Here is a 9,571-nt window from a genome sequence, read left to right as displayed (position 1 = left end):
TTTAGCCAAATTGAAATTGCTTACCATCAACCATGCTCATCCATGAGAATGAAGGACCATGGAATTTTCTTCTGTTAAAATCACTTCTGAGAAGTACATTATTTAAAGACAAGTAGGCAGAAGGACGAGACAAGAGATCCTAGTGATCTACAAACTAATCCATCCCCCCCTTTTTTTTTAAGATTTTATTTATTTATTTGAGAGAGAGAGGCAGGGGGAGAGGGAGAAGCAGGTTCCCTGTGTGGGGCTCGATTCCAGGACCCTGGGATCATGACCTGAGCCAAAGGCAGATGCTTAACCAGCTGAGCCACCCAGGCACCCTTCCCACCCCCTTTTGAGAGTTTTCATATGTACTCTTCAATGTAATCAAAAAATCTTTACTGGCTTATGTTCTCTAGAATCTGAAATGTGATCGGGTTTATTTTGTAAATAATGGGAGTGGTGGCATAATCACTTCCTCCCTATTATTATTCTCAACCCTGTTTTATAATGGAAGCACGTTAACAAATTTATTTTGTGCTGGGGCGCCTGGGTGGCTCAGTTGGTTGAGCGACTGCCTTCGGCTCAGGTCATGATCCTGGAGTCCCGGGATCGAGTCCCGCATCGGGCTCCCTGCTCAGCGGGGAGTCTGCTTCTCCCTCTCCCACTCCCCATTTGTGTTCCCTCTCTGGCTGTGTCTTTCTCTGTCAAATAAATAAATAAAATCTTTAAAAAAAAAATTTATTTTGTGCTATTAGCCAAGCATAGTGTTAAGATATGAGATAAGATTATCTCATTCAACCTTCATAACTAGCCCATGAAGTAAGTACTATTATTAACTCCATTTTGTAGGGAAGGAAAATGAAACTTGAAGAGGTCAAGTAACTTGCCCAAGATCACGTCTGTGGTAAGCATTAGAAGCAGAATTTGAAGCCAGGCAGTCTGATTCCAGGACTCACAGTTGTGATGAGTGCACCATACTACCTGAGCTGTACATGGTAAAATGCAGTAAACACTCATTACAATTGGTCCATTTTAAATTGTTCTTTACTTCAGGTAAATGGCAATTTATAACACTGAATCAATCAAATTGTCAGTTTTGTTGCCTTTTTTTTTTAATTAAGGATACTTTGGGACCTGTAAAGTGTTAATAGTTACTCTCATATGCTGCCTAATTGTGGAGTATTTTAAACTTTAAGGATGTTGAGGAAACTAATTATCCACATAACTGTCCTCCTTTGTAATTAAATAAAATATTATTATTAAAATATTGTAATATAAATGTTTTTATATTTGGCAGTTTTCATTAGTATATGATTTTTCCAGTGGAAAGAGTCTTCCTGTGGAAAGAAATCCTCAAAAGTGCTACCTAAAGACTAAAGTGTTTGTTTAGGAAAAAAAAAACAACTACTTTTCTCCTTTTAGACTCCAGAAACAGTTTCCTCCTAAAGCTGACTTCCTTTCTGGAAATTATTTTTGTTTCCAACCATATTGAGAATCCATTTTTTTTCATTCCTTCTCTCTCTCTTATTCTTTCTCTTTCTCCCTCCCTTCCTCCCTCCTTTTGCTTTTCTGGTAATAGCAGAGAGGAAGGAGGGGGTGGGCACAGGAAAGAGGGAAAAGAGAAAACAGAAAAAGAATTGCATGCCACTATGCCTGAATATATCCTTTACTTGTAGATAATTCCATCCGAATTGCACTTTTGCCTTTTATTTCCGTTTTTGGACACCTCTTTTATCATCCAGCCAACTGGGACAGACAAAGCACTGTTGGTGCCCTGAGCGACAGAACTCTGGTAGGGGGCTGGCTGTAAATTGACGTGGCATGGAAATTCTCCGCTAAGTTGTAGCAGCTTGCATGTTTCTCCTAAGATCAAGCCCAGCCTCCTAGAACTGTAGCTTAATCATCATGGGTCCAACGCCTTTACAGAAAAATGGATAGAAAAAGTCTTCAGCTCCTTTCTTTGGACTCTAATGTTTTCTTTTTGACTATCCATGGTTTAGCTGAAAAAATCAAAGCAGTTAAGTCTGTAACTTTCTTTTTGCAGCTTAAACAACAGAATTTGCTGCTCTCCCTCCCCTATCCTGCAATTTAATTCCTTACAGATTTTGCTATGGGGTGCGGACTTAGAAAGCTAGAAGACCCTGATGATAGCAGTCCTGGAAAAATATTTTCTACCCTGAAGAGACCGCAAGTGGAAACAAAGACAGAATTTGCTTACGAGTATGTATTGCTGGATTTTACTTTACAAGGTAATTTTTGCTTCTATTTTATTTGTTAAATGAAATCTTTCAAAGAGAAGGCACTAGTTTTTTTAAGTTGCTTGTGAATTTTTAAACTATTCTTCACAATCAGATTGTATAAATCTAACAATAATGCTTTGTTTCTTAATTATATTTTGAAAGATTTTTGTTTCGTTTGCCTCATTTTTTGTAATATGGCTCATGTGCACTTTGTAAAATTAGAAAAACTGCTTGGAATTATTTCTTTCATTTTTAAATCAAATGCTTATTTGTAGGATATATAAAAATGTTTGATTTCCCAGCCAAATAGCTATAGCCTTAATGACAGTTTGGGTCTTGAAAAAGATCTGGAAGTCACAAGAAGGTAGCATGTAGGATATATGATTTGCATCATGTGGCAGAATATTTGCTAAGATAATTCTGAGGTTTCCAACTATGTAAAATTTTGTGATTGTGCTAGTCACTTTATATTTTTGGCCAAGCTAACCTTGAAGTTTGAAAATACAGTAAAAAAAGAAAAAAAAAAAAGATAGTCTTCTGTAAGACACTTCCTTTGCTTGGTGCCCCGTCCCTAACAGAGAAACTCCCTGTTCCAGAAAGTTGGAAATACAAATAAACAAGCCCAGATGGCAGCCCTGCGGAAGGAACAGAGGCAGCTCAAACTCACAAATACTTTGCCTAACTTCTTTTGGAAACCTTAGAGTATACAACTGCATGGATAAAACTGAGTTTTTAAAAAGCAGAACAGTATCTTTAATTATGGGGTAGTGAAAATGAAATTTAGAATGTCTTGCTTGCTGTTAGAATTTCCAGATATCAGTATTTTAAGCTCTTATTACAAAGTTACACTTTTCATTCTAATAAGGTACACATTTTATCAGTTAATAGAAAGTTTATACTGAATAAATTATCATGTTGGATATTAATTTCTTTTCAACTTAAACACAAATTCTCCATTTTTTTGGTTTGTTCTGTGAACAGGGCATCTCTGTGCTAGAAACAAGAGCAGCCCATTTTTCTTTGTCAAAAATTGAGCTAGCCAGCAAGCAAAGTCTCTTCCAGGGACATACACAAAATCTGTACATATACTTTCAACATATTCACATTTCTACTTTTATTTAAGGCTAAGGCTACCAAAGGAAAAAATGTCAATATTCTTAATTTTATTTTTAATTATGAAAGTTAAAAGTGGATTAAGATAATAGTGATAATCAGAGAACTAACCAATCATGCGAATTTTTTCTATACTTTTTCAAAAACCATCATTTGAGAAATATTTGTGATGTGGTGCCATGTTTTCTCCATTCATTGTTCTTATCAATTATTTTTAGGGCAAGTTTCTGTAAATCCATAGGACACAAACACTTTTCTTAACCTTAAAACCTAGTCTACTCATAAACTTTTGATCTGCACTTTAAGAATTGCTGCACAATCCACCATAGGACCACAGGGCTTAAAGTAACTTGACATTTTTTTTCTGATTTATTTCCTTCTAACCATGTTAATCTCAAACGAATATGTATAAATGCAGTCATGCTTGAATTAGAAACATCTACAGCTTTCTTCAGAAGTCATTTGGGTTTTGTTATATTATCAAAAGCCCTTCTCTCTGTGAAAGGAATATAATCGCTACCTCCACTCTAGGTGTTTGGAGGAGGTAATAGAGTGTTACACTATGAAGTGTTCAGTATGGGCATGGATAACAAATGTTAGCACAGACAGCAGGCACATACTTTAAAGTTGCATCTGGTTCCTATTTGGTTGAGGCGCCTAGTCTCCTGGTGCCCCTTTCTGTCCAATTCTTCCACATTTTTTTGTTGTGTTTTGTTTTGTTTTTGTCTTTGCCTTTGCCTCAGAAGCCAAAACTCTGTATTTCCCAAACTGCACAAACCACCTTTCTTTATTCTGTTCTCTGACTTCCACCTGCCACTCCAGTGTATAGAGGAATGAGTCAAGGGGGGTTGGGGAGTGGGGTAGAACATGCCAGCCTTCTATCTAGCACTGGCAATTCTGTCCTGGGATTGCTGTAAGTACTGAATAGTGGCACCTCCTGCTTCTCAGAGGCCACTGTGAGCAACCTTTCAGGAAACAGAATGGTCTGGTGACAGCTGTGTGTGCTCATGGTCAGCCTGTCTCTTACCTTGTTTTCCTCCGTTTTTTCCAAAACAGAGGACATGAGACAGAGAGTAAAGTCTCAGTGGGGCAAGAGGAGGAGGCCCTTTGAAATTTCCAGTGCCCTGAGTTAGGATAGCTAATTACCATGAACAATTTATTTATTTTCCATTCAGTTCCATTCTCTATTTCTCTCCCCCTCTCTCCCATTTTCTCTCTCTCTCTCTGCTTCCCCACACTTTTTTTGCAGGGGTGGGCAGGGGGACTTTGAGCCGTTATTTACATCTCCGTGGGAGAAATAATAGATAGTCATTAAGCACATAAGACTCTGGAATCAAAGTTCCTTGATTCTGAATCTAGGCTCTTTCACTCTCTGTGGCAGGTTTATAAATGTTGCTATATCTCAGTTTCCCCTTCTGAAAAAGAAGGGTTCTGATGTTGCCTACATAGTAGAGTTGTTTTGAGGATTAAAGAGGATAATACAAGATAATCCACTTAATAAAAGTTAACTATTATTATCCGTCCTGGCTTTATGCCAGATCTACCAACTGCAGTAGTGAGATTTTGGTACAATTTTTGTGATGAGTTTTCTGGATTATTGTATAGGAATCTATGAATGTGGGGGCGCCTGGGTGGCTCAGTTGGTTAAGCGACTGCCTTCGGCTCAGGTCATGATCCTGGAGTCCCGGGATCGAGTCCCGCATCGGGCTCCCTGCTCGGCGAGGAGCCTGCTTCTCTCTCTGACCCTCCCCCCTCTCATGTACTCTCTCTCATTCTCGCTCTCTCAAATAAATAAATAAAATCTTTAAAAAAAAAAAAAAAAAAAAAAGGAATCTATGAATGTGTATTTATGAGAGTGTGTGAGTGTATACATGAGCGTGTTACAGAATTTCTTAATGAATAGTTAAATTAACTCTGCAAATGATCCAAAAGTGTTAGTTTCATCCTTAAAGCCCAGAAAAGAATTTGAATAACAATAACCTTAAAGATTTTTTAAAGCACATACAGCTTTAAGATTAAAAGAGTTTTTACAATACTAAAAACCCAACAGAAGGACAGATGGTAGCTTTGAATTTCTAGTAAAATTATGTAAAATATATTAAGTAAAATTTTGCTGGCCTCTAACTTGCTTCCTTATTATTAAAACAAATTCTCCGTGTTTTTTTATCACCCTGTTAACAGCAATCAATACATATGACATATGTATTCTGTAGAAGATGCTGATAAGTACTGGAAATACAAAGAGGAATAAGACAGTTTCTGCCCTCAAGTATTTTATATTCTAAGTGGTCAAACTGGACAAGATCATGAACTCCTCAAGGTCAGGAACTATATCTTATCCACCTTTGTATTCCCTGTGTCTAGCACAGTGCTTGGCACATGAACAATGGCCAATAAGTTTTGTTGAATTAATGAATAAAAAATTACAATACAAGATACGAGAGGTGTCAGAAAAAGGAAAATCAGTTTTGAATAGGATCACTTGGAACTGGAACTAGGACTTTAACTGACCCTGAAGAACAAATAGGGCTTATTAGTCAGAAAAAGATTAGGCGGTTGAGGTATGTTCAAGGACTACTGACTAGAGCAGTGAGCTAAGGGGGGTTTTGTTGGAGAGAGGGAGAAAATGAGGTTGGAAATAAATGGAGTATGAAATGCTGTGACCTGGCTAAGGAAGGATTCCTTGATTCTATGGGAATTAAGTAGCTGTAAAGGCTTTTGAATGAGTAGTCAACAGGTACAGAGAAGTATTTTTAGAAGATTAATGTGAGATTGAGTGGGAAGAGATGGAAGTGAGGACATTTATTTAGAAGGCCTCTTGTAGTGGTCAAGGCTACAAGTGGACAATTAGGACATGCATGTAGGGGGCAGCAAAAGGATGGAATGCAAGGGGCAAATACAACAGACATTATGAAGAAGGAAATTACGAGCTTGTGGCTGACTGGATATGAAGGGACAGAAAGAATGCAGAATCCAGGATGACTTCCTGCTTCTGAGTAAGTGTATAACTGAGCCTAAGTAACTGTGGAAATAATGACACCTCTTACAGCAGGAAGGGCATCCCAAAGACAGTCAATGTGTGGTGAAAAAGCAGTTCCATCACAGGCATGTTGCCTTTGAGGTGGCAGTGGACATCTTACAGGTACATAAGGGACCGCTTCTATAAGAGATTCTTACAGATACATAGCTGGAGATGGTGATTTCCAGGAGGAATTGAAATAGGTAAAGTCTTAAAGAGAAGGAATGTGGGAAAAGCATAAGCATCTTGGGCTGAGTTGTCAGGCATATTTAGCCGTATTGAGGACAATTCAACAAAAATGACAGAGAATGAAGATAGGACTGTATAGCACCAGAGAACACAAGGAAAGGGAAGCCTTCAAAAAGCAAGAAATGGTCAGTAATTTCAAATGTTAGAGAACTTTTAAGAATGAAGATGCAGCACTGAAGAGACTGCATTAAAGAATCAACAAGCCGTGAATAAAGGATCAGAAATGAGGGAAGGAAGAGGATGGGAGAAGGAAGGGTGGGTCCATCTAAATTTTCTGTATCTGTCTGAGTCTAATAATTTCATGAACATTTTCTCAAACAGTCAAAAGTGACTGAATTTACTCAGGCATCAATGTAATCCCTGTTGTAGTACCTAGCCCAAATTCCTACCAGGTGATAAAACCTATACGGGAAGTTCCATTATGTTTGAAACGGTGAGATATTTGGTTTAGAAGAATAATAAAACCTCACAAATCCAGACTCTTGTGGAAGAGAAGGATCCCAATCTGAACTAGGAGAGAAAAGAATCTCTGATAATAGCATACAGTTGATCCACTTAAATACTGTTGTTGAGAGAAAATACATATACATTTATATTGACAATGTAATTTATATTTTCTATCTTACATATACTTCTTATATCTGGGTGGACATTTACTCATCCACTGAACTAATATTTATTGAGTACCAAGTGAGCTAAGAGCTAGGATACAAATATAAATAAAGCCTAGTCCCTGCTCTTTATGAACCTGCACCCTAGTTGAGCATTCTCCTGAGGGACATTCAGTTACAATGTGTACACTATGATACAGGCTATGCTAGAAGTGTGAGGGTGATAGAAGTAGAAAAAAGAGCACCTCTACCTGATTGGTGGGATCCAGAAAGATTCCTTAAAAGAAGGATCACCTCAATCTGAGATGTAAAGAATGAGTGGGACTTAGATAAAAGTTTGTATCCAGAATAGAGAAAATACAACTGCAAGTTGATAAGGAAAAAACAAACAACCCAAGAGAAAAATGCACAAAGAATTTGGACAGGCACTTCACGAAATAGTTAATCTAACTGGTCAATGGACATATGAAACTGTGCTCAACCTTATTAGTAACCAGGAAAATGCATGTTAAAACCACAGTGAGATACCACTATAAATCATCCAAAATGGCTAAAATTTTAAAAGACTGCTAATACCACATGTTAGTAAACTGGTACAACCATTTTGGGGAAAAAAATGCTTCAGCATTATCTGGTTAGCTGAAGATATACCTGATATAAATGTGTGCGCATGTGTACCATGAGGCACATACAAGAGTGTTCAGAGAAGTGTTATTTATGATACCCCAAAAGTATGAACACAGAACACAGAACACAGAAATCCAAGAACAAGAGATTAGAAAAATAAAATGTGGTATACTCACACAATGGAACACTATACTGCAAAAGTCAGCAAACTCTTTCTGTAAGGGGCCAAATAGTAAATATTTCAGTCTTTGTGAGCCATGTGGTCTCCATCACAATTACTCAGCTCTGCCATTGTAGTACCAACATACCATATGTTATGAAATAAGCCATAGGCAATACTTTGCCAACCTTGACTGTACTGCAATGAAAATGATAAACTAAAACTACACAAGCTACATGAGACAATCTCACAGGCATAGTGTTGAATGAAAGAAGACAGACACTGGAAGGCACCTGGCTGGCTCAGTCAATAGAGTGTGTGATTCTTGATCTCGGGGTTGTGAGTTCAAGCCCCATGCTGGGTGTAGAGATTACTTAAAAAAAATAAAAATAAAAAAACTTTAAAAAAAAGTCAGACACGGAAGTATATGCCATATGGTTCCATTTATATAAAACAAAAAATAGGCAAAACTGAATTATAGTGTTTAAGGCTGCATTCTTGGATGGTAGACTAAAAAGAAGAGAAAGGAAATGATGACCATAAAATTCAAGATAGTACAGAATGGGAGAGGGGGATTGTGATTGGAAAGGACAAAATGGGAAGCTTCTGGAGTGCCCACCATGTTCTGATTTTTGAATGGATGGTGGTTACCCAAGTGTTGTCAGTGTTAATTATGTTTTGTTTTGTTTTGTTTTGTTTTTTGTATGTTAGTTACATTTCTACCCCTACCCAAAAATCTTCAAAAGATTTTAAAAAAAAAAGACTAAGTGGGAAGTATGGGTAAGGCAAACAAGGCTGAAAGACAAGATATACAGACTCAGAAATGAGAGGAAATTTCATGGTCCGTCCAGGAACCACAAATAAAACAGAATGGATGGAGAGTAGCACAGGAAGGAGGCAGCAGTGAAACATAAGGCTGTAGGAGTCTGAAATGGTCCTAATTTCATCTTTCATATTTCTGCATATAATAATGAACCATGTAGTTCAATAGAGTTTTAGCATATTTAAAACTACAGTTACATTACTTCAATTAAATATACTAAAGAGTGACTATAAAAATGGCAGCTTTCATTGGAAACATAAAAGATTACATAATTTGCAGGTGCCTGGTTGGCTCAGTCATTAAGCATCTGCCTTCAGCTCACGTAATGATCCCAGGGTGCCAGGATCGAGCCCCGCATCAGGCTCCTGTTCAGCGGAAAGCCTGCTTCTCCCTCTCCCCGTCCTCCTGCTTGTGTTCCCTCTCTCACTGTCTCTCTCTCTGTCAAATAAATAAAATCTTTAAAAAAAAAAAGATTACATAATTTGGATATTGTTCATATAGCAGTTCATATTGCTAAATAATTTTAAGCATTTTTTTAAAGATTTTATTTATTTATTCATAAGAGACAGAGAGAGAGGCAGAGGGAGAAGCAGTCTCCCCACTGAGCAAGGGAGCCCAATGCAGGACTCGATCCCAGCACCCTGGGACCATGACCTGAGCCGAAGGCAGATGCTTAACCATCTGAGCCACCCAGGTGCCCAATTTTAAGCATTTTTGATAAGTAGAGTAAACCAAATATTCCTTTTA

At 37.7% G+C, this 9,571-nt stretch overlaps 1 protein-coding gene across 1 annotated transcript in view; it reads left to right on the top strand.

The window, feature by feature from the left end:
• Positions 1 to 1,598: 1,598 nt before the first annotated feature.
• RFTN2 (raftlin family member 2) overlaps positions 1,599 to 9,571 on the top strand; it is a 66,655-nt gene continuing 58,682 nt past the window's right edge. The window contains exon 1 of the mRNA XM_044913372.1: positions 1,599 to 2,231. Coding sequence (XP_044769307.1) covers positions 2,093 to 2,231 — 139 coding nt within the window. The 5' untranslated portion in view covers positions 1,599 to 2,092. The remainder of the gene's footprint in view (positions 2,232 to 9,571) is intronic.

This window comes from Neomonachus schauinslandi, chromosome 3 (assembly GCF_002201575.2).
Source record: "Neomonachus schauinslandi chromosome 3, ASM220157v2, whole genome shotgun sequence".
In the NCBI taxonomy this organism is placed as follows: domain Eukaryota; kingdom Metazoa; phylum Chordata; class Mammalia; order Carnivora; family Phocidae; genus Neomonachus; species Neomonachus schauinslandi.
The sequence above is the reverse complement of the archived record's forward strand: the minus strand, read 5'-3'. Positions and strand labels throughout refer to the sequence as shown.